The sequence below is a fragment of the Zeus faber genome, assembly GCF_960531495.2.
Source record: "Zeus faber genome assembly, chromosome: 9".
In the NCBI taxonomy this organism is placed as follows: domain Eukaryota; kingdom Metazoa; phylum Chordata; class Actinopteri; order Zeiformes; family Zeidae; genus Zeus; species Zeus faber.
In genome coordinates, this window is record NC_137197.1 from 28,392,594 (window position 1) to 28,418,361 (window position 25,768).

The 25,768-nt window shown below is 47.4% G+C and overlaps 1 protein-coding gene across 1 annotated transcript in view; it reads left to right on the top strand.

The window, feature by feature from the left end:
- Nucleotides 1-24,140, top strand: part of ecel1 (endothelin converting enzyme-like 1) — a gene marked incomplete at both ends in the record, with an annotated part of 28,366 nt that extends 4,226 nt beyond the window's left edge. The window contains 12 exons of the mRNA XM_080007533.1: nt 9,444-9,666; nt 11,092-11,190; nt 11,930-12,004; nt 12,335-12,438; nt 14,049-14,107; nt 15,091-15,142; nt 17,665-17,732; nt 23,043-23,191; nt 23,299-23,364; nt 23,492-23,587; nt 23,803-23,879; nt 24,041-24,140. Coding sequence (XP_079863659.1) covers nt 9,444-9,666; nt 11,092-11,190; nt 11,930-12,004; nt 12,335-12,438; nt 14,049-14,107; nt 15,091-15,142; nt 17,665-17,732; nt 23,043-23,191; nt 23,299-23,364; nt 23,492-23,587; nt 23,803-23,879; nt 24,041-24,140 — 1,168 coding nt within the window. The remainder of the gene's footprint in view (nt 1-9,443; nt 9,667-11,091; nt 11,191-11,929; nt 12,005-12,334; nt 12,439-14,048; nt 14,108-15,090; nt 15,143-17,664; nt 17,733-23,042; nt 23,192-23,298; nt 23,365-23,491; nt 23,588-23,802; nt 23,880-24,040) is intronic.
- Nucleotides 24,141-25,768: the final 1,628 nt, after the last annotated feature.

Genomic DNA, 25,768 nt, shown 5'->3' on the forward strand with positions numbered 1-25,768 from the left:
CTGTCAGGACGTGTGGCACCTGGGGGTTTCGTTCCTGGGGCTTTGTTTCATTCCTCCCTCTCCCTGTGTCTTTGCGACATTCTTTCCTTCCCACCCTCCCTACTTTCCTCCCTCGGTCCTTTCTCGGTGGCCGCCGCTAGCTCCGCCAGACGCGCCGTCTTTTACATCCGTTCCCAACTTTCTGACTCATCCTCCGTCTGCCCTCTCTTTCCTCGTTCCTACGCGCCGTCGAGCATTCCTCTCATCCCCCTGGCCCCTTTCTCGTCTTCCCTCTCCCTCTCTATCCCTCTCAACTTTTTCCCTTAATTCCCTCGGCCCTCTGGATTCTGCTTTCTGCAAGCCTTCCCTCTCTGCCCTTCATCACTCTCTCCCTCTCTCTCTCTCTCTCTCTCTCTCTGTCTCTCTCTTGCTCTGCCGCTCTACACCTGGTCTCTGCTTTTCCCCCAAGAAGTTCCCTATCCAGATTTAATCAAAGGTTAGCATTGTTAGTTCCCATGAGCACTTGCGCACACACACACACACACACACACACACACACACACACACACACACACACAGACACACACAGACACATACCACACACACACACACACACACACACACACACACACACACACACACACACACACAAATATTCATGCACCCCACATAAAATATGTATGAATATGAATATTGTGATGATGTGGCAACAGCGTAAAGGTGTCGTGCCTGGGATTAAATTCTAACTGTGGCCGCCACATAGTATATACAGTACTGACATATGATGTGTGTCGTGCTCATCTCATTATGTGGCTTATGTGCTGCAAAAAGTCCCTAAAAACTAAAATGTAGTAAATGAAATGGAATGAGGTTCCTACTAACCAGTCATTGATGCCCTTTGTTGGCCTTGACGGTGTAGGATGGGAACACAGACCAGTGTCAGAAAGTACAAAACAAATTCAGAAACTAATTAGTGTAATTTATTGGCAGCAATGCGTCATTCAAGGTAAACAATGGAGAATCTAAACTGATAACGTTAAATGATGATTATTAGCTGTCGTTTCTCTCTTAATGACAACAATTAACCGACTCCACATAGACGACTGTCTTTTCTCCACTACATCTCAGCGATTAACTATGTTAATTACATTGGCAATTATTTTTAATTTCTCTATTATTACATGACAATGATTAACTAGCTCTGTAAGCAACTATATTCTCTCTCTCTCTCTCTCTGCCTGCCTCACCTTACGGTCCGGCCTTTTTCCAAATAATATTTGGCATGTTGTCTTCAATTGTATACAAATAATTACATATTTTCATCAGATGAATAAGATTATAAACCATTACAGGTACTCCTCACTTAACGACCTACTGTTTAACCACCGTTGGGACTTACAACCAGCTCTCTGACCAGTCTGTATTGTACAATACTACTGTCTCAGCACAGCAACTTAGCTCGCATCACCCATTATATACTATGCACTATATAAATATATATACTATATACAGTCTATTCACTATATACACTATATGTACTATATACACTATATACACTATATATACTATATAGACTATAAACACTGTATACACTATATATACTGTATACACTATACACACTATATACACTATACACACTATATACACTATATATACTATGTACACTATATACACTATATATACTGTATATACTATATACACTATATGCACTATATATACTATATACACTATATACACTGTATATACTATATATACTGTATACATCTCGTCTCATCACCGTTCTCAGTCTCAGTCTTGTTCCCACAGTATGTCAGTATTCACTACACTAGCGTTCACAATCGTCACAGCCCCTTATCGTAAAATAACACAGGTCCTCGCTTATCGACCAGTTTACTTAAGTTAAGTGAGCAATACCTGTATTTTGAATAGAGATTGGTCCCTCATGTAAATATCATGGGGGACCAATCTCCTTGTCACATTTTTCACCCGCCATGTTTGTTACGCTGGCAAATACTGATTATACTGTTTGATTTTAGAGTCATTGTCAATGAAGTGAACAGTGAGGCTGAAGCAGGGTTGTGTTCAAAGGGTTCACACATCGTGCTCACCAAGTGTTCCATTTTCATCACTTCAGATTTGAGACATCTGAGATTTCTCATATTATCTGAAAAGGAATGTGAATCAGGAGCGTACCTTCAGCCTAATTATGATTTCTGTGGTTCCATTATGTTACTTGGATTGGTTTATCTTATGCCAACATTTATCGCAAAAGCCTGCACAGCTCCTGCTCAACTTCTGTTGAAGTGAAGGCGATGGAGTCTGAGCTGTGCTCATGCTGGTCATTTCCGCCTTTTTCCTGACAAATGAGGTGTAGCTTGCGGAGCTAGTTCTGTCAGACAACTCGACAATGCCACACGCTTCCACGCCATTTCCTCCAGCCAGTTCCTCCTGCCCTACCTGCTTTGCTGCCTGCCTGCTTGCTGCTTGTTGCACCGCAACCCTGCATCCACCTGTTGAGCTCTAGTCTTCTATCAAAAGGGGGGATTCAAGCTCATCACTTCTATTCTGTTCTGAGTTCAGACTACCTGATCCTGAGCTGATTTTCCACTCGCCGACAGGTTCTTGGAGATGGCCGAGGAATGTCCCAGATCGGAGGAAAATCATAGCAAACTGCGAGATATCAAGCAGGTTTAATATCTGGTCGTGTCAGGATCGAGACAGGAGTGACGCAATGAGCTAGAGCCAATGACATGGGGGGGGGGGGGAGAGACGAGAGATGGGAGTGCACGGAGCGGCAGCCAGAAACACCCAACATTCCTATTTTACTTTTATTATCTGGATTTTCCAAATATTTCTTATTTAAATTCTGCTTTTATTCATGTTTTAACAGTGATCAAGAATTTAACGAAAGATCAATATTCCTGTTCCTCATGTTTCGCGCATGGTGTTACGTCATTTCTCGTGTCGCCTCTCGCGTGTGTTTTTCGTAACCAAGCGTAGTTTGGAGACCCGACAGACCCGACGGGGATTCCTCCTGGTGAAAGATCTTGTAAACCTGTCGCTGATCAGTCATGTAGTCAAGACTTCAATATTTCCGATCACAAGACAGAAAGTTGTGTAGTGTGAACGGTACAGCAATCTGAGGACTTTGAAAGTTGTGTAGTGTGCCCATGGCTTTAGTATGTCTATGTTTGCCGTACACCTCACCAGGAGTGATGAGCAGTAGAGCCCAGGCACCAAACTCAAACAATGCAAAATAAATACAGATCATTTTTGAATAAATCTAAGAGTTGTGTGTCAGACCCTTTCGTGTTGCCTTATGTGGTTCTATTTAGTTTACATCACATCTGATGTGTTTGATAGACCCCTTCTGATCGGATGATTCGGTTTGAATGCAGAGTCTGGAAGTTATAGGTAATTATAAAGAGGTGAAATGATAGTGGTAGATGGTATGGTAATTATGTTGTGGTCATTATTGCTGATATTGCAGCGCTTTGTGTATTTTCATACTGCAATGATGATATGAAAAGGATTCCCTGGCACACATATAAAGTCATACTCTCGTGTTGGTGCAGATTTTTAATTTTTACACACACACACACACACACACACACACACACACACACACACACACACACACACACACACACACACACACACACACACACACACTAGTGAGACCAGCAGACCGACAGAAAGGGGTGGTGCCGTGGGGTGGAGGACACGGTTGGGGCGGTTCCTGATTCTCATTTGCATGACCTACGGGGGTTCGAGACGCTCCGGTGCTTCGCAGCGAGTGTTCTCTCCACCACTCACTCTGCCACTGGTAGTCATCAATTACTCAGCTTGTTGAGGAACGTGCACGCGCACACTCACTCGCGCGCGCGCGCGCACACACACACACACACACACAGAAGGAGAGCAGAGATTCCCACAGAAAACAGTGATGTGCGCCCATCCCTACGCCATTATAGTGGCGTCATCGGGAACTTCCAGGTACTTTAAAAAACATTTGAGATTGAAAAAAAAAACGCCCCCGTTACACACACGCACACAGACACACACACACACACACACACAAACACACACACACACACACGCACACACACAAATACACACAAACAAACTGTCCCCTTGTACCATCTGTTGGCCCCATGCAGTGCGGGTCAGAGGTTGTGCTGGAAGGTGTGATCTGCTAGCAGTCCTGTCTGTGTGTGCAGTGGCCCAGTGGAGCAGACTGAGCCAAAGGTCTGAGAGTTTGGGGGGGATTTTGTCCGGCTTACGTGGGCACGAGCTTCGTCCATCCTGCCGGACACCGTCACATGTCATTTTCACTCTCTCTTCACTCACACGCTCTCTCGCTCTCGCTCTCTCTCCTGCTGTAGTCCTTCAGAAAGATGCTGAGCACCAATCTACCTCTTTCTTTTTCCTCCCGCCAGAATCTTCAGCATTTCGCTTGTTTATTTCCCCCCTCCGAAAGAGCCTCTAAGTGCAGCAGAACATTAGGGTGTGAGATAGTCACTTCTTCTCTCCTTCTAACCCGTCTCTCTGCCTCCCTCCCCCCATTCACTGTTTGCATAACTGTGGCAGACGAGGGGGCGTGGTTAAGCCACGGTCTGCATGATACAGCTCTGGCTTCTACCGCAAAATCATGCAGGCGGAGGCCATGCTGGACATGGGGGTGATAGAGGAGTCTACAAGTGACTAGTGTAGCCCCATCTTGTCGGTCGGTTCATTCCGGGTGTAGACGAGGTGTCAAAATTTGACGCATATCCGATGCCCCGGATCCACAAAGAGCTCAATTTTTCACGACACTGAAATTAAACAAGGGCATTCCCTTGTTGCCAGAGTCCAAGGGAAAATGGCCTCTCCTCTCCGTTCAGGTTGTACCAATTTGTTATGCTTCTGTTGTTCGGGGCCCCAGCCCCCTTTCAGAGACTCATGGACCGGGTCCCGCGCCGGCATGTGGCTTACGCCATTACCTACTTGGATGAGGTCATCATCCACAGCGACAGCTCGTGGCAGCACTTGCAGCAGCTGGTGGCAGTGCTTGAGTCCCTGAGGCGGGCAGGGCTCACGGCCAACCCAAAGAAGGTTGCGGTTGGGCAGAGGGAGGTACAGTATCTGGGGTACCACTTGGGAGAAGGACTGGTCCGACCCCGGATAGATAAAACCGCTGCGGTCGCGAAACAGTCGCTGCCCGACAAGACCTGATCGTGATAGTTCTGATCTGTTTGTTTATGTTTGCCAGTGAGCCTTTCTGTTATTCATTAATAAGAACTCGCCCTGTCGGCACCTCACTGCCCAAAGGACTCCCTCCTTGAACCCCACCTCGTGCCAGTGGGTGGAGTCTCCCACAATAACATTTTCTATTCTTTTTGGATTTTATTTTTCCTCTCCTCAGTTACTGTACTTTCCCTCTTGCTTCGCTCTTCAAGTCTCTCCAGCTTTCCATCATTTGCTTATTCCCTTCCTTCCTACACCCCTGTCGTCTTCCACCGATATTATATTGTCATGAAACCAACGTACAGTATCGTCATGTTGGGATTTTTGTATTTTTCTTGATGTTTTTGCAAATAATGACAATATTTAGCAATTACTAATCAATATAATAATCCACAGTGGCATTTTTAATTTGTATGCAGTCAAGTCATACTGCACTGTGCACCTATCCATCCACCAACCTACCTGTGTAGGTTTTCATGTATATAGTCATTTTGGTGAAATCTGTTAACGATCCAGCGGAACCTCCGCTTCCCACTCCTCCGTCTCTTTTTCTTTCTCTGCCTCCACCCCTCTTTGATTGAGACCCCACCCCCAACCCCCCGTCTTCCCCGTGCCAGTATAAGCCGAACTGAGCCGACTGCGGCCAACTCCATTAGCCAGTTGAGCAGGCCTCCAGTGAGGGAGAAAGTATAATGACAATTCCAGTCGCTCTCTCTCTTGCTCTCCCTCTCTCTTTTTTTCACACACATACACACACGTCGTCACTTTCTACCTCTCTCTCTACACCTTCTGTTCCTCTTTCCATCTCTGTCATCCATCACTCACTCAGGCTTCTCAGGAGGGCTGGAAAAGGAGTGGATTCTATTGTTATTGAGAATGTGCATTTTTGCAAGTGTGTATGGGTGAAAATGTGACGCGTGTGTGTGTGTGTGAGCGGTTCCCTGTGTTTTAAGTGCTATTATGCGCTTTTTGAATGCCTCTTGGGTTGAGTGTGCATGCTGCTTTATGCGCTGGTGTTTTTGTGTGCAAATGTTCATGGCTGTACATAAAATTGTGACCCCTCCCCCATGGGTGCATACACGCTTGCATCCATAGTCCCATTTACCAGTGTGTGTATGTAGGAGGCAGACAGAGAGAGCGAGAGGGAGCGAGCGAGAGCGAGAGAGAGAGAGAGAGAAAGAGAGAGAGAGAGAGAGAGAGAGAGAGAGAGAGAGAGAGAGAGAGAGAGAGCATTTCTGTGGGGTGGAGCGGCGAGCTGAGTGGTGCTAATTCAAGACATTCACTTAAGTGAGGTGCGCAATTAACATTCGCTCCGGTCCGCTCCACTGCCGCTGTTCACGGCACCGCATTATTCACAAAAGTACCTCGCCGACACTGGATTGTGGGTAAAATTGGCTTCATGTTAAATTGAGTAATAATAAAGTTAGCAGACAGAGCAAAGTTACAGAGAGCGGTGACAGAGCTTTCCCGTCATCAGAGAGCAGAGCAATCTGAAGTTTAGCCTGGTGCTATTCCACTCACTCCCTCTGCAGTGTGTGTGTGCGTGCGCGTCACCTAAGGCCTATTACCTGTTGTAATGTATTGGGGATGTGCAGGGCTGGTCCACGGGGCAATGTATTCTGTCTCTCTAACGAGCCTCGTTAAAATCCATTGTGCTAATGAGCCTTCAGTCCCCCCCCCCCCCCCCCCCCCCCCAAGCGATTTAGACATTTAGATGCACCGTCTCATCATTAGCGACCTCCCGCCGGCAGGACATCTTCGAGTCATCTGGCTCCAGCGACTTACACGCTGTGTACACTGACTTAATCGTCTCTAATATTTGCGGCTCTAGCCTGTTGTACATTTCCGCATTGCTTTGCACCTTGTACGATCCCCTGCTGTCCTTACCAAGAACTCAACTGGTCCAACAGGGATGAATATAGTGCGATCCAATCCGGTACAAAGCACCCACACACACACACACACACACACACACACACACACACACACACACACACACACACACACACACACACACACACACACACACACACACACACACACTCCGGCAAGGTTGTATTTAATGCTGTGACTGTGAGATACACCGTCATGGTATTGAAAACAAACAGGCTTTCACACACACAGACACACACGCGCATACACACACCAGCATTTCCGTCCACCAGCTATTTGCCGGTTTTTGCCCGGGAAAATCGGTTGAAGTCCAACATTAAAAAAAAAAAGAATTCCCTCCATAAAACAATAACGACAATTATCGCCATATTTTTTTCCTCGATGTAGAAATAAAATAGATCAGATCTGTTAATTTCCACGCTCGGAAAGTTGCAACGGAAACCAATCAGTTTGGACAGTCTAAAGCTGACCTTTCACCTCACCAATCACGTTTGTCGATATAGAAATAAGCCCCGCCCCCTCCTCCGCGGACAGGTTGTGCTTGTAAACACAGACACACACACACACACACACACGGAGCGGAGACAAAGCACAGCGTCGAGAACTCTGAGGAGAAGCAGCAAGATGATGTATCGTTGGGACACATACACCCATAGTTTGGCGTTTTTTGGGATGTTTAAGTTCCAAACCAAAGCAGCCGGTAAATATTCATTGTGTTTAATATGTCGGCAGGACATCCCGGCAAACACGGACAACACCACAAACTTTATTATTTATTTCGACCTACTTGCCATATTTATAAATTGTATTTTAGTGAAATGTTAATTAAAGCGGCTGCACTTGTTACTTACTGTTTACGAACGGGAATGATTTGATTTAAGTAGAAATATTTGTAATATATATATTTTTTAATAATATATATATTTTTTAAATAGCGTTAACTATTATTAATTATAATCGTTAATTATTATAAAAAATATTATAAATATACATGCCTTGATGATTTAATTCTCTATATAGCCTGCTGATCAATTGTTTTTAAGCTCAATAAACAAATAATATTTGATCGGAATATCTACCATTTGTCTGGGAAACTCTTACACACACAAAAAAACAAAACATTAACCTACCCCCTCTGGCTGTGCCTACACACAAAACAAAAAAGAATCAATCGATTGATCCGGACCAAGTGAACCACAGAGGTTACTGAGCAAATAAACTGAAATACACCCCTCTCCTCCACAAACACAGACACAAAAAATACCCACAAACGGGGCAGATGGCAAGAAGAGTGCCAGGGCGTATCTTTGTTCCTCGGTGACACACCGACCGATCACGCCTGTCGTTGACCTTCACCTTCCTTCCTTCTTCTAGTGACTTCTTTCCTATTCCGTCCATGACATTCCCTTCAGACATGCTCTGTGTGCATGGAGGTGGTGGGGGTGGCTGGTAGCGCCAAGACCGTTTGCAATTTAATGTTCAAGGCGTATGGAAATTCAATAGAAATTCAAAACAACAACAAAAACCGCGGCATGCCTCTCCGTGAGGTCACAGGGATCCCCCGCAGCAGGAGGGCAGGCCGGGGCAGGGTGGGCCGGGGTGGGACACATCGAGAATAATTGACAGCCAAAGAGAGACTGGCGTAAGTGTGTGTGTCTGTGTGTGTGTGTGTGATTTGGGGGGGGGGGGGAGAAAAGAGCAGAATGATCTCTGCCTCCCTCCACAATACCCCTCCATCGCCCCTTCTTCTCCCTGTCCTCCGGCGGAAGTCCAACTTTTAACTGCTGTAGTCTTCTGACTTGCAGTAACCCCTCCACACGCACTTCCCATTTAAATGCTCAGAAGGCAAAAAGCAGGACCTTTGGGGGCCGGTTAGAGACAAAGACTTTAGGGTTCTGTTCCTGAGACGTGCCGCTGTAACTGGGCAGAGCTGAAAGCAGGGTTCAGAGTGCAGGTCGGCTGCGGGAGACAGTGGAGTTTTATTTTTTAAAATGACCTCCTACGTGACCGGAATCAAGCCGCGAGAGTTCCCTGCACGTGTGCATGTGTTATGACCACGTACTGCTCGCTAGACTTATTTATGTATTCAGTAATCCAGATGCCAGCTTCATCAAATTCAGTGCCACTGTGCCACGGTGCCACTAACAGCCACTGCTTGCTGTGCCTGTTCTCCCTCCATCCAAAAGGCATCAATAAAGCATAAACACATCAGTTGTAGACGGATTCTCTGGTTGTGGGGGTGTGTGACGTCCTTCTTTGGATGGGGGACATGACAATCCTCTCCAGCCTGCCCTGGATGAACACAACATGTCAATTAACCCTGACTCTCTCCCCGTCCTCCGCAGGGTCCTCCACAACTACATGCTGTGGCGCATGGTGGCGGCGCTCAGTGAGCACCTGTCCACCGCCTTCCGCAGCACCATTCACGAGTTCTCCCGGGAGATCGACGGTACCGAGCGTCAGTTGGAGCTGGGCCATCTCTGCCTCACCCAGGCCAACAAGCACTTTGGCATGGCGCTGGGAGCCCTGTTCGTCCAGCAACACTTCTCCTCACAGAGCAAGGCCAAGGTGTGTGTGGGGGGATGGAGGTTTGATGGCTACCGGTTACCGTAAGGATGGACTAATGAATAGCTGCTTGCTTAGTTGATGATTGGTTGTGTATTTGGGATGTATGATGGATGAATGGATGGATGGATGGATGGTTTGATGGATGGATGGACAGATGGATGAATGGATGGCTGGAACACACATGATAGGTGGATATGTGTTGGATGGATGATTTAATGGATGAGTGAGTACCCAATCGGCCATCTGGTTACTGAAAGGATGGATTAATGAATGGCTGCTTGGTCAGTTGAAAACTGGTTGTGTATTTAATGGATGGATGGATTGATGGATACTTGAGAGATGTGGGGGATGGATGGTTTAATGGATGAATGAAAGGCTGGATGGATGGATGAATGTTGGATGCATGTGTATGTATTAATAAGCAGATGTCTGCAAAGTAAGATGTATGGCTTGATGGGTGGAGGGGTTTGGCGGTTTAGCAGATGGATGCAAAGCTGACAGATGGCTGTGTCGTCCTGTCAGAAATAAAACGGCCCTTCCAGGTGTCCTCTTCTTTTTGCATTATATCCTTCTACGAGATATATATATATATATATATAAAGAGGGAGAGAGAGAGAGAGGGGGAGAGGGAGAGACTTGAGAGAGTGAGTGACAAAGTTGTGTAGAAATGTATCCCAGATACAGTATATATCCCAGTGTTATGCCCAATCCTTTGAATTCAGTTCCTGACCTTTTGAAACCCAGAGAGGGGTTTTGACTGATACAGGAAACAGGCCCCGTCTTTATCCCACCACATCACCAATCTGGAAGGATTTTCTCACCGAAAGCCCTGCTAACATTTTGAAATATGTAAAAACAAATGTTCCTACCCCTTCACACCCCTAGCTCTTCAGTCCGAAAACATATATTTCCCGGAGAAGCATCACGCAGAGGTTCCTGACACTGGATGAATGCGACCTTCCGGTTGACGGCCTTTTGAAAAACCCCCAAAATATTCTGGAGGTGGGTCACGGGCCGCGACAGACAAAATGCACCGTTGGTGTTCAAAGCGGTTTTAATCTGCACCTTTGGGGACGTCCCAACATGCAACTGTCGGGTTTTATTCCCCCAAAAAAACCCACTCTCAATGCAGTTTGTACCACAAGCTGTTATATGTTTCACATATTCCAAAGCTGACAAACTTCCACTCAGCACATGTGAGGATCTCAACCGCAAAGTGAGTGATGACTTTACAGGAAGAAGACTTACGAAGACACTGTGGTTCAGGTGCTTCTCCACAATAACCGAGGGTAGTAAATCCAGCTTGTCACAGGGAGAATGTGGTACTTTTATTATTGTAGTGTCCTGATGACCGGTCACATACCGTGGTCTAAACATACACCGTATGGATTTATGTCCCATCTCTCTGCTTACACCACCCAACAGGTCCAGGAGCTGGTGGAGGACATCAAGCACTCGCTGGAACTGCGGCTGCGGGAGCTGGACTGGATGGACGAGCCCACCAAAGAGGCGGCCCGAGCCAAGGTTCGAGGCCTCGCTAGCTCAGCCCCCGGCGCCGCAACGCAATCACTAAACTAACTCTTGGAAAAAGGATCTTGGGAGCCCTGTTTATTTATCTTTTGTTCAGTTCAGTTCCCTGGTAGAGCGGGCTGATGGGTTGCTGATGTTCAATGAGAGCGGGTGATGATGGAACACAATAAGGGGCATTGACATTGAGAGCCGAGGATTGTCTAATCCGGATCACCAGGCTTGCTGCCAGTGTGGGCCCTGCGCTGAAGATAACTGCTCTAATACTTTTACAATCTAAAGTTATAATCCTTTTAGAGGGCCGTGCTGAATGTAAAGTGCTCCGCTCTAATCCTATTACACTGGCTTTCTTGATTAGCTGATCTTGTGTGCGTGTGTGTGTATGTGTGTGTGTGTGTGTGTGTGTGTGTGTGTGCGTGCGTGCGTGCGTGCGTGCGTGCGTGTGTGTGTGTGTGTGTGTGTGCGTGATGGGGTGGCTGTGGGGATACGCGTGTGTTGCCAGGCGGGGGTTCTGGGGTCAATGCAGGCGCTGCGATAGCGGAGGTTCTACATGTATGTATCCGTCCATGTCGTGTCTGCACGCAGGTCCGCAAATCCACAATCAATCAGCCAACATCTGGATGTGTCCAATTTTCCTTCCTCGCCACATTCCTTCCCTCCCTCCCTCTCCCTTTTTCACCCCCTCCTCCCTCCCCCATCCCTTATCATTATCCCTACCTGCTCATTTCTCTGGCAGCTACAGCATATGATGGTGATGACAGGCTATCCAGATTTCCTGCTCAAACCCGAGCTCATAGATCAAGAGTATGGGGTGAGAGTAATACCACTTTTTTGTTATTCTGTTTTGTGGCCTTTTCCTTCTCCAGCGTCTATCTTCCTAATGCACTGACACACACACACACACACACACACACACACACACACACACACACACACACACACACACACACACACACACACACACACACACACATACACATACACATACACATACACATACACACACACACACACACACACACACACACACACACACACACACAATGGGTATAGGTTTTATCTCCTTTCCTTTTGCTGTACACTCTGACATCCTGGTTCACACCCACCTCCCGAACCTGCCTTCTCTTATTTTTTTCCACAGTTTGACGTGAGCGAGAAGACCTACTTCAAGAACATCCTCAACAGCATCGGGTTCAACATCAAGATGTCGGTCAAGAAGATCCACAAGGAGGTGGACAAGACAGCGTGAGTCTGCAAAAGTTTAATTCACCTAAGCGTCACCTATTATTCTCTGCTGTCAGGTATAAAGCCTCATTCAGGATATTTCTGAACACAAATGTTTTCCCCCCGACAGTGTTTTAGAAGATCCCTCCATGCGGGAACGCAGAAACAATTTGAAATGCTCACGTCAGCGGACAAGGCCAATAGGACGCTGGTACTATGTTGTAAAACTTGGTGACAAACGCCAGAGAAGAACATTAGGATCATGGGACATTGAGCTCCTTCATCAAATTCACACATGACACTGTACGGGCGCGGTTTCCGAAACTTGGAGAAACGCTCGTACGACTTATAGGACAGTCGTACTTTGAACCTCGGCCGGAGAGCTTGATCAAGAAGTATTGGGCATAAAATAAAATAAAACATTAATCCAAACAGTACTGAACAAACTGGTCGTCGAGCCGCTGCTGGTAGGTTCCTGACGCAAGTTTTACTTCCTCCACACGAAAACACGGAAAAAACTTTTGAAAAAAAACCCGTCCTGGCAGGCAGTTTCCCCCAAGCTTCATGTTCATGTGGACGAGAGGCCCAAACGCCAGAGAAAATACTGCGTCAGAAATATCCATGGACGCGTGGTCAGGACAGATACAAAAAGTTACCCTCTACTGTGCAACTTACATTGTGTTCTCTTTGCACCTGCTTGTCGTGTTTGGTGCCAGGGCGATAACTGTCAAGCAGCGGCGAACGGGTCAATGAATTTGCAATCAATCAATCATAACTGAGGCGGGCAGAGCGCTGACTTATTATTTATTTATTTATTTTACACAGTACGCCCCAATGCTCTATCCTTGACTGGAATTGTCGCATCAGTATTCGGAGGTGCTCGAAAATGAGTGTATCATTAGTTCACACACACACACACACACACACACACACACACACACACACACACACACACACACACTATCTCTCTATCTTTCTCCTGGCATACAAAAACACCCGCACTCCACGGCCAAGAGTTAAATCATGTATTCCTCCCACTATCACCCAGAGGCACCCCTTTCATTACTCACTCTGTCTCTTCCGCGAACCCCCCCCCCCCCCCCCCCCAAAAAAAAAAACAATTCACCCCTCCACCCCCCATCCCTTCCATCACCCTATCTGCCTCCCCCTTCATCCCCTCCATCTATCTCCCCCCTCCCTCCGCTGTCCGTGTGCCGCCATCAGTCTCTCACTCCTCCTAACAAGGGCATTGCGCACTTTCAAAGTTATTCGTTTCGGGAGGTTCTCGCCTCCAGTCGATGCGTCGCAACTCCAGATGGATTATCATAAAGGGAAAGCGTGTGTGTGAAGGTTTTTGGTGTTTGTTTTTTTTTCTTAAATGCGGATGCGGGAAGCTCTTGGGGACTCAGGGACCACATATGTATATTGAATATTTCTCACCTGGGGGATTTCGAAAGCGGGGATTCACAATATTCAGAGCGTCTGGATTCCGTTCACGGCCACAAGGCTGCGACTCAGCCTTGAGTTGGGACTGTTCACACACACACACACACACACACACACACACACACACACCTGCATGTTGGGACGCTGACTTTAACTCCCTGTCTGGCATTGTTTTCCCTCCCCAGGTGGCTCCTCCCTCCTCAGGCTCTTAATGCCTACTACCTTCCTAACAAGAACCAAATGGGTGAGTGTGTGAGTAATGGCCCTACATACTGACACTGGCGCCCTGCCAATTTTCCGGCTCCACACACACATTACATCTAACCAAAATCCTTACTGAATATTGACTTTATGTAACACACACACACACAAACACATACTCACACACACACACACACACACACACATTGATATCCACCCCTTCCCATCGCCATTTCGCACCACACGTTGGATTGCACATTAGTTCACTGCAATTAGATCAAGTCGGCAGCTGTTTTTGACAGTCCTGTGTGTGTGTGGAGCCCGAAACCCTTCATATCACATTCATTCTCATTTTCAACTCTGCCAGGTAAATCGAGCTCCGTCACCTTCTCGTACACAGACGTTCAGCATATCTTAGAATCGCCACGTCATTATCGCACTCCTCCTACCTCGTTCCTCTCATCTCCTGCTCATCACCCTGTATACCTCCCCCGCCTCGAGCCCCCCTAGTCTTGGCCTGCTCTCTCTCTCTCTCTCTCTCTCTCTCTCTCTCTCTCTCTCTCTGTCTCTCTCTCTTTCTCTCTCTCCTGCGTCTGCCCTGTTGGCTTTAATCTCTCGAAGAAAAATCAATGGCGAGTAAGCGAGCTTACAGCAGAGGACAGAGCGAGTCAGACAAACACAGTAATCTCTCTCTCTTGCTCTCTCTATCTCTCTTTCTCACTTACACACACACACACATACACACACACACACACACACACACACAATTTGTTTTAAGCCCCCCAATGCTCCATTTCTCCTCTCTCTTCTTAGTTTGTACACATTCTCTCTGTTTTGTCCCTATTCCCTTTTGCTCCCGCCGTCGCTACCTGCCCTGACGTTATCTGGACAGTTTTTGTTTGGTTTCCCTCCCCTGACTCCTGCTCTGGCTACAGCTCTTCTGTGTTTTTTGTCGTATTTTTATTTTCACATCGTCTCCATCTCTCTCTCTCTCTCTCTCTCTCTCTCTCTCTCTCTCTCTCCTAGTCTTTCCCGCCGGAATCCTCCAGCCTACTCTGTACGACCCAGAGTTCCCGCAGTAAGTAAGCTCTTTGTCGTCCTCTTGTTATGTTCCCCCACCGTAGCTACCGACAGGAAGTGCAATCCGCCAAGCCAGCCACAATAGTCATTAAGGGCCCGGCATCTCACTCGGGCCCTGCTGGCACACCTGATTAAACCGATCAACCGCCCGCCAGGAGCTCAATTAGCCAACACAGCTTTCTCTGATGGAGCCGTGCTCACCGCTAGCATTGAGAGGCCGCCTCATGAAAATTCTGAAGCGTCCTGGCGGCGGTCTGGGATGGATGGGAGGAAGCAAGATGACTTCACATTATCTGATAGTCACTTGATAAGCTCGCCGCCGCTTGTTTCCTCCTTTCTTTCCTTCCACCCCTGGCGGGGTTCAATTAAGTACACAATCTAAAATCCGTGTTGAGATTTTTGGAAAATAAATGGCGTGAAATCATAGCGCTCCACGCAAAGACACGGGTCTTGGCAACAAGTGGTGAGGCGGTTTGGCCACCTTGAGTCAATTTAAAGCAATCATCCTAAACCCTGCAGGTCTTATAATGGGAGGTGGGGAATCCCCACAATCACCAAGTGGAACATATAAAATGATGTTCAAGCCCGCTACTTTGCCGTGCCACCCAAGCTGATATTACCTTCTCTCTAAAGCTTTGTGAAGCATTAGCCCTAACCAACCCCCAAGACAACTCTGACTGGAACTGCCACATAATGGACGTAATGGATAGAGGTGGTTCAGTAACAAGGAGGTTTGAGTTGTACCAAGTTGCAGGTGACAAAATTCCACACCCTGCCGCCTTCAGCACAGGCTTGCTTCTACTGTTAATAGCAAATAGGGGCTTGACTGTTGTATGATTAGATTTGCGTTGAGGTCAAGCACCCGTTGCCTTAATAAGACCAAGCCAGGTCCGCTGTGGACCCTAGCTAGCCGCTGAGAAGGGCTCAGGCATCTGAAAGGTTATTCCCAAATAGCTCCGCATTCACGCTGTGCCATAGCTCCTGCGCTAGCACTTTAGTGCTCTAGCTCGGGTGCACGTTACTCATCAGTAAACTGCCTTTCCCGCAAATATGCGATAATTAGAGCCAGCGGTCCGTGAACTCAGTATTAGCCCACATTTCAATGTCTTCATTAGAGGCGATCACTGCTCCGCTGTACCTCCAGCTATGAATACTGATAATTATTAATGACCCCATTACACCCAATGTGTGTGCTGTGTGTATGTATGTGTAGGTGTAGGTATAAGTTGTTTACCTGTCCACTTAAGTTATTTCTGGGCAAATTCTCCTTCTCGTCTCTCTCTCCCACTCCCATACACATGCACAGTGGCTTGCACCTCCCCTGCGCCATCACGTCAGGCATAATGAAGCTTCATTCAGCCGGTTAGTTTAGCGGGTGAGTTCAGCGCGGCGCAGGGCAAGGGTATCGACTAGCTGTCAGAAAGTCATTTTCTGCCGCGGCCACGTGAACAGTCCTGGGGCTGCCCCCTCATTACCGCCTGCATCTGCACGCCCAATGTGTGGACAACCCTCGCAACCCCCCGACCGGGGTTGAAGGGAGGCGGCTGCAGAGCCGGCACTTCTCTGTTAAGGTGCAGTGCGTGTTGTGGGGTGGCACGTAATGTCAGATGGGGTTCTTTTCGGCTGCAGGTAGCACATTTTAACGCATTGTGTTACTGTGTGGTTATGGTGGTGGTTAACAACTCTGTTGAGATCACTGTAGACGTAAACAGTCCACGTACAAGTAAAAAAAATATATTAAAAAAAAATATATATATATATATAAATAATCCATGAAATTATTTTGCAAATAATTTTCCCTTTTTTGATGCTATTTTACTTGCCACTTTTTAAGAAGCACCAGCCCATTCATTGTTCAATATGTTCAATATCAACTATATGCTGTTTCCATTGTTGGTGGCAGGGTCCAACTTTCCCGATAAACCAGGGTAGCTAGTGGTGGTCAATAAATTGTCAAGATTGATGAACATTCACAAAAAAAGCATGTAGGACAATATATCCCCACCAACCTCAAGTGACCAAGGGGCGGAAAATTTGATCAATCAGAAGAAAAAGGCAAACTTTCAAGAAGAACGGTAAACAAACTACGTAATCCACCCAACACAGACGATCTTAGGGATTGCCACTTGAATAAAAAATATCCTTGAGATATTCTCACACATCTTTCCTGACATTGAAACATTAATTGCCTGCCACGCCATGCTATTCTGGTAAAAGGTAGCTTCAATTCTACTGAGTGGGTGAGTTAATATGTTCCTCTTTTACATGGGCTGTGCATCTCATTGCGCTGTTGGACCGGTTGGCAAACTCCCAACTCCACAACATCTCTGCAGCCGTCACCGTTTTTCTGCACTGACACAGACAAGTGTGGCCATATGGCATGCAGGCTGAAAGAGAGATTTTTGTTGTTGGGTATTTTAGCGAAAAACTGTAAAATGTTGTCAGGGTTTTGAGTGCATTCAGTATGTGTTACATTATTAATAATTCAGCTCTCTCATTCCTCTCCTCTCGTCCTGCCAGGTCTCTGAACTATGGAGGGATAGGGGCCATTATAGGGCACGAGCTGACACACGGATATGATGACTGGGGTGAGCATGACCATTCCCTTGCTCCAATGAACTTCACAGCCTGAAGTCCTAAGATGCCTTTTTGTGATTGGAGTTTCTTTCAAAGCCTTAGTTTGAGACTGACCTGTGTCTTTCACTGAGCCATGGTAGTGTTTCAGAGAGCCGCTGAAGTTAAAGGCCACTGTCAGCCAATTTAATTCCCTGCTTTCTGCCAAAAAATGTGGATGCAGTGATAAACTAAACCACAATTCTTGCTAACACTAGTGGCTGATATCAATAATGAAAATTGAAAGTGAACAGAGCAGCAAAAGAACAACTTTGGAGGTGAAAATCAAGACAGCTGAATTGTTCAATATACTTTGTCAAAAGGCTGCAGTCACTCAGGTGCAAAGAGGAAGATACTGTGGAGTATGGCATCAGTTGTTGCGTTGATAGTCCAAGGTCCTTTTTTGACTTGGTAACAAGAGCTTTACATTGAGAAGTTTGAGAGTGAAATAATTTATCTGAATAAACTTGAGGTCGGCGCCTGAATCGTTGTACTGCAGCAGGGAGTGCCACAGAAAAACATTAAGTTGTGCAAAATGCAAACAAAGTACTGGAGGTGCCCTTTAACTTTTTTTTTTTTTTTTTTATATCAATTTTTTTCCTGGCTCTCGCTTGAAAACAAATTTTTAATCTCAATGAGACAACCTGATTAAATAAAGCGATAAAAATGGAAAAAAGCTTTAATGTGGTGTCGTAGTGTATTTCAGCAGCGGGTAGTGGTGACCTTTTCTTTAAAACCATAATTGAACCGTAAGTTAAAACTTTGTCTCGTAATACACCAGCCTGCTGGAAAATGCTGCTATTTAGAGTTACAGTTGAGTTACATTGAAAAGACCGGAAACGTATTTTCTTATTCAACGCAAGTTCCCACTCCTGATGATAATGGAAAAGATGGATTCATTAAAAGATCTGTGAAACTGAGTCATCATGACCTTACACATGTTCAAATGATTGGCTTAGTACAAACCAAGTCCCAAAATGCCTGTAGGTATCCAACAATTCCAATTTTGACTCCATCAATTTCTGTAAGTACAGTTGCAGATTTCACCTTTCTAGAACAATTACCAGATCCTTGGTTTTAGGCACATTCGGTCCATGGTAAGACTCTTTAGACCAAGAATAGTGACGGTAAATGTGGTGGACCAAAGGGCGTGGTCAAGCCACGGCTGCATGGCTTTCTTTCCCCTGGCCGCCCAGCTTCCTCGCGTCTGCCCAATCAGCACCGGCTCGACAAGCAAGCCTTTTTGTTAAGTATTGGAAATAAAACTTGCCATGTTGGCATCCACAGCCTGAAAGATCCTCCCTCCCTAAACCCCTACCAGTGGTCAGAGACTCCCACAAGTGCTGCCTGAACAGGGCCTTGAGGGCCAGGGCGCCGAGTGAAAGGTTCCCCGCAGGGCACCGTGTGAAAGGCGCCCCAGAGCCAATCTGCTGGCTGCAGAAGCACCTCACGGACCCAGAGGAGGAGCGGGACTTTCCCCGCTGCTAGTTGGAGCTTGTCCTAGCCAGTGTGACCTCCTGGGAACATGCCATGACCGACCACTGGCCCGCCGACCAGAGGACCAGACCCGCATCCGGCCCCAGGACCCACGCAGGAATTGCTAGGTCCCCAGCCCATCCTGATGTCCAGGAGGAGAATTTCCAGGGGCCCGCTTCATCCTACCCCAGACTCACACAGGATTCGCCGGGTGCCACGGCCACTGCCCTCCGTTCCGGAGGGCAGTGGCCGTGGCTCCACCGCACCCACGGGCGTCTGGAGATGACCCTTTTGTCTCCTGCATGATCCCCCTCCCGCCGGCCCACTGGAGGGCGGATATCTACCAGCCGGGTCCTGTGGTGCCGGGGGACACTGTCTCCCCTTCCCGTGCTGTCCCTTCTCTGTCCCCCGTCAGCTGCCACGGTGGTGATGTCTGGGCAGGGGTGTGGGCACTGCGGGCAGCCCGGCCACGACTGCTGTGACTGCCCCTCGGATTAAACTTGGCCAGGTGGTCAGGGTCGCTGGCCCACCGTACACCTCCCCCCGGTCGGAAATGTGCCTACCAAGTACAGGTAAGGCTACAAGGGGGTAGACATCAGACTTTGCCGGACTCAGGCTGTTCGCAGACGATGATCCAGCAACGTGTGGTTGACACGGGGCTTTGGTGGAAGCGTCATGGGGAGAAATTTGTTGTGTGCATGGCGATATTCAAACGTAACCAATGATACGGCTCGAAATTCGTTATAAGAGAAAAAAGCATAGGGTACAGGCTGCGGTTAGTTCCCGCCTGTCTCACTCCCTCCGGCTTTTGAGGGGGTAATTCAAATCTATGGTGTATTCATGCGCCCGGATGCCGCGCTCACTCACCCATATTGTTTTGTGATTAGGGACAGGTTATATCGAGTGAGCCATGACACTCAGACAGGAGAGAAAATAACCCTCTCTTACATGGACTACACACACAGACACTCTGGTGAGAAAGGCGAGGCAGCGTCTTTGCCACCTCAGGCAACTGAAGAAATTCACTGTCTCGGTGAGGATCCTCAAGTCCTTCTACTCTGGAACATTGGAGAGCATCCTGACAGGCAACATCATTGCCTGGTTTGGGAACTGTACTGCTCAGACAGGCAGGCCCTGTAGAGGGTGGTGCGTTCAGCTGAATGTACCACTGGAACTACCCTCCCTGCAGGACTTATACACCAGGAGGAGTAGTAGCAGAGCCCGCAGGATCATGAAAGATCCTCATCACCCCAACAACGGACTGTTCCAGCTGCTGTGGTCGGGCAAGCGCCTCCACAGCCACACAGCGAGGACAGAGAGACTGGGACGGAGTTTCTTAAGGACTGTCAATGCTGAACTCACCAGGCGCCGTTACTGAGACACTCACATCGGCCCCACTGCCTTACTGTACTGTATGTAGCATACTGTACTGGATATTGTATCACTGTTCTGGGTTACTGCATACTGTGCTGTATTGCTGTTCTGTTTGGTGTTACTGTATTGCTGTGTTGTACGGTTGTATATTGTACTGTATACTGTACCTGGGAGACCGTGTCGTCCGTGGATCTGTTCGGCCGGTATGAGAACTGCAGCGGATCCAAGGTGTGGGGGAGGGAGGAGCAGATGTAATCCTTAATCAGCCTCTCGAAGCACTTCATGACCACCAAGGCAAGGGCCAACCCACGGTCGTCATTCAGGCAGGCTGGAGAGGCGATCTTTGGGACAGGAATGACGGCGGACCTCTTGCCCGGCGGTCCCTCATACACCGCCATGTTGAGACGAACCCGGGGGTGAAGGCACACTCTCGGCCATATTGCCTGCCCGAACATAACTACAAGATCGTGCAGGCAGAATTAGAGGCCATGCTGGACTATGGGGTGATAGAGGAGTCCATGAGTGACTGGTCTAGTCCAATCGTGCTGGTGGGGAAGCCTGATGGATTGGTCTGGTTCTGCGTAGACTACCGAAGGGTGAACGTGATGTCAAAGCTTGGCGCCGACCAGATGCCCCGGGTCGATGAACTTTGTGACTGGGTAGATACGGCTCGTTTTTTTCATGACACTGGATTTAACCATGGCAGATTCCTTTGTCTAAGGTGTCCAAGGAAAAATCGACGTTCTCTACTCCGTTCGGGTTATACCACTTTCGCACACTTCCGTTCAGGTTGTTCAGTAGCCCAGCCACCTTTCTGAGACTCGTGGACCACATCCTGTGTCCGTGGTAGCATACGCCCCGGCCTACATAGATAACGTAATCATTCACAATGACATCTGGGAGGGGCATATGCAGCATGTTTGCACAGTGCTTGAGTCCCTGAGAAGTGTGCCGTGGGACGGAGGGAGGTACGGTATCTGGGGTACCACTTGGGGGATGGTCTGGTCCGACCCCAGCTTGATAAATCTGCTGCGGTCGCAAACATGCCGAGACCCAAGATCAAGAAGGAGGTGAAACAGTTATTGGGGCTGGTCGGCTACTATCGGAGTTTAGTACCTAACTTTTTACAGCTAACCAGCCCCTTATCCGACTTGACTCGAAAGGGTGCTCCAGATCCGGTCCAGCGGTCAGAGAAGTGCCAGCAGGCATTGTGAGGGTAAAGTCAGCTCTCTATGGGAAGCCTGCGTTGTTTAACCCTAACTTCTCTCTCCCTTTCTGTCTGCAAACCGACGCAGGGGACCGAGTGGCTGGTGCTGTATCTAAACCTCAAACTTTCAGAAGAGTCGAGGTACAGCACAGAAGGAGTGTCTGGCGATCAAGTGGACCATAAGTTCCCTCCGCTATTAACTCCTGGGATGCGTTTTCACCCTCTTTTTAGACCACACCCCGCCACAGTGGCTCCACCGCATGAAGGACACAAAAGCCCGGACCACCCAGTGGTACCTGGCTCTCCAGCCCTTTAACTTCCAGGTGGTCAATAGGCCGGCGGCACAGATGGTCTCTCCCGCTCCGGGGGGTGGGAGTTGGCTGTCAGCCGGACCACTCCCAGGCCTAAGTCGGGCGGTGGGGGTATGTGGCAGACCAAGGGGTGTGGTCAACCCCCGGCTGCAGACAGCAGCATGGCTTCCTTTCCCATCATCGCTCAGCTGCCGTAAGTCGGCCGAATCAGCGCCTACACAGCGCTTATTGGTCTGACTCGGGGCAGGGTGCTTTCTTAATGTTTGTCAGTCTTGTATAGAGGATTGGCGCAGGGGCTCGTCGGCCGACCAGGCCCCGGAGCGAAGCGTCATTCCTCCTGAATTTCCCAAACTGATTATTATCTATTATTTAAACCCCGACCAGTGGGCAGAGACTCCCACAGAAAAACTGCAGTAAAATAGTGAATGTGGCAGCTGAACTTTGGGGCTCCCCCAACAAGTGACATGAGAAATATAAAGATATTCTGGGTGTTGATTAAGATTTTCTAAAGGCAGAGTTAAAAACATTTTTTTTAAAACACTAAAAACATTGAAAAACGTTACTGATATGTTAACATATGTCAAAATATCAGTATTCATGTAAGTTATTTGTCCCATAACTGCCCAGATATTTGACGATAGTGTATATGTTTGACATGTCCCATTACCCCCATGGATATGTAAGTATCATCTATCTCTTCTCTTCTAAAGTATTCCACTGCACAGTTATCAGTTGCAAACTTTTTAACCTCTGCAAACTCTTCCCAGTTGTCTCAAAATGCAACTATGTGTAACAACATCCGTGTTTTTACGCAATGTATGCTATGAACACAATTTGGCAGGCAGGTGACTGATAGTTTGGGGGCCACGTCGTCCCCCATGCTAACCCTGTCCCCTGCCTCATGCCCCTCGTCTCAGTGATGCAATGGTTCATGTCCTCAGGGGGCCAGTATGATCGCCACGGTAACCTCAAGCAGTGGTGGACGCAAGACTCCTACAGGAAGTTCCAGAAGAGGGCCGAGTGCATCGTCAAACTTTACGATAACTTCACCGTTTACAACCAGAGGGTGGGTGGCACATGACAAAAGTAGCCTACCAAGACACTGAAATATCTCAGTTGACTGTTTTGTTTGAAATGTATGGGTTGATGTTTTGACTGCCCCCTTTACCCCAGGTGAATGGTCGTCTGACATTGGGTGAGAACATTGCAGACATGGGAGGACTCAAGCTCTCCTACTATGTGAGTGATAACTGGCTATGTTCGTACCCCACAACCTCTCTCAAGGAGAAAAATGACATCTGCATCTTTCCTTCCCTCATCTGTCACCCTCTCTTTATCTGTCTTTCCCCTAAATCCCCTTACCCAGGCCTATCAGAAGTGGGTGAGGGAGCACGGTCCGGAGAGGCCCCTGCCTGGGCTCAAATACACTCACGAACAACTCCTCTTCATTGCCTTTGCACAGGTATCAAAGTCCTGTCAGTTTATTACATCCAGCTCTCAGTTATTTAACTAGCGGTGGGGACTGGCGAGACTTAACAGAGTGTCAGTCGGTACAGTATGGGCGGCTGCAACATCTGGCTTGCGACACAAGAGATTGGCGATGGAAACGCATTGACAGCACAGTAGATAATTGGGCCACTTTAATGGATGACTCCTTTGTTTTCTCTGTCTTGTCAGAATTGGTGCATGAAGAGGAGATCACAGTCCATCTACCTGCAGCTACTGACTGACAAACATGCCCCAGAGCACTACAGGTATCTTTGAGCCTTGGAATTAACCCATTTAAAGTGCCCTGTCTATAGCTCTTCATACTTTACCAACAGCTTACTTACCATTTTGACATGATGAAGAAATGAAACTATAGCACTTACATTTTTCTCTCAACCCTCTTCCCCACCCGCAAAACCTGTTGCAGAGTGATCGGCAGCGTATCCCAGTTTGACGAGTTTGCCCGGGTGTTCCACTGTCCAAAGGGTTCCCCGATGCACCCAATGGACAAGTGCTCTGTCTGGTGACCCCCTAGACCTTTCCCAAAACCAACGCCGCCGCCCCCACAAACACACACACATACCAGGATGACCCTTCTGCGATTTCTAACCCTTCAACACGGATTCACACATGCCCCTTAACCTGTCATAAACACACTTAGTGGACTGAGGGTCGAGGGTGCAAGACGGATGGATCTCGCCAATAAGTTCAGTTAGCGAGAGAGTGGGAGGCCATGGCCATAAGGATTGTCCACCGACAGCAAGGGTCAGTGCTTAAATTGTATCTGTAAAATGTGACTTTGGATGTACTGTACATGTCATTTGATTACGTATATTTTTCTAGGTTGGAATTTGCATTTTTTTGAAAATCATCTATTTTTGTATTCAGACAATGTGTATCACATGCGTTAAGCATTATATTTGATTTCGTTCCTTTAGTGGTGTGAGGTGCGAGCTAGAAATCGTCCATTTTGGAACCATATATTATTTGGGAAAATGTGACTTTGGTTGGAAACAGAAAAGCAAAAGCGACTATTACGGATTTTCGGAAGGCACAATGGAAGGCCTTAGAAATCTGTTGTTCATCTGAGTGTACACTAATGAAATCAATTCAACTGCATTCCTTTGCCTCCAAGAATTATACGTCTTTTCTATTTTCTAATACGTGCCGTTTTTTTTCGCAAAGCCGCCCCCTTCTGGAGGAGTAGGAAGCAAAGTGCTCACCCTTCACTTGTCACGACTCATCGTATCGTTCGCCTGCATCGGCATCTTGTGACTGTCGAAGTGTACGATTCCTGAAATCGACTGGTTTATTTTTTCAATTTCAAAAGAGGTTAATTCATCGTAACCGTTTTTTCTCAGGATATACAGAAAGCAATCAGCCAAAAGAGGGAAAGATAGTATCGATGTAGCCGTCTCTAGCTCAGATAGCGTCGTGAAATATCCGATACAGCGGACTCAGAGGACTCGATTCCACTTTGAATGCGTCTGCAGTGCCAAGATGAGCCGATATACGTATGTGATTTTTTCCCCTCCTTTACTGGAACTTATGATGCGGTTGGCTCGGGCGGACAACCTCGACTTGTGAACACATTCCATTGGAAATCGAAGAGCCTCGACTATTGGATACGCCATCACCCTGCCTGTCCCTGTGAACTGAAAAGATAAACAAATGAGAGAATCCGTAGTGTGAGGTCATAACTTCACTGTCCCATCCAACCTGCCAACAAAGTCAACAACATGCTGTACATAATGAGACACCTTGCATCAGAGGAAGGAAGATGGAGACCTTTGTACACAGTGCTATTGTAAGATTTATAAAATGTGTTTACTTTTGTACAAAGAATCTACTGGTTGAAAATACAAAAATGAGAGTATTCGTACAATTGGACAGTCAGATGCTATGGTTGTATGGTTTGGTTTTGATGAGTGCATGTTCCTTCCCCCTCCTCACGCCGGCATTCAAACCCGGCCGATTCAGTGTCCAGATGCGGAACCGAGCCTTGAAAGGGCGCCCCCCAGCTGCCCCAGCTGCTAGTTCACAGATGGCCGCCAGTCTCCTGTCCGTCCGTTTCTTCAGTGGTTTTGAATAAAAGCGTGGAATCACTGTGTGACGTTTTCACTTATTTAGTCGGTTAGTTAGTTTGTTCTTTTCT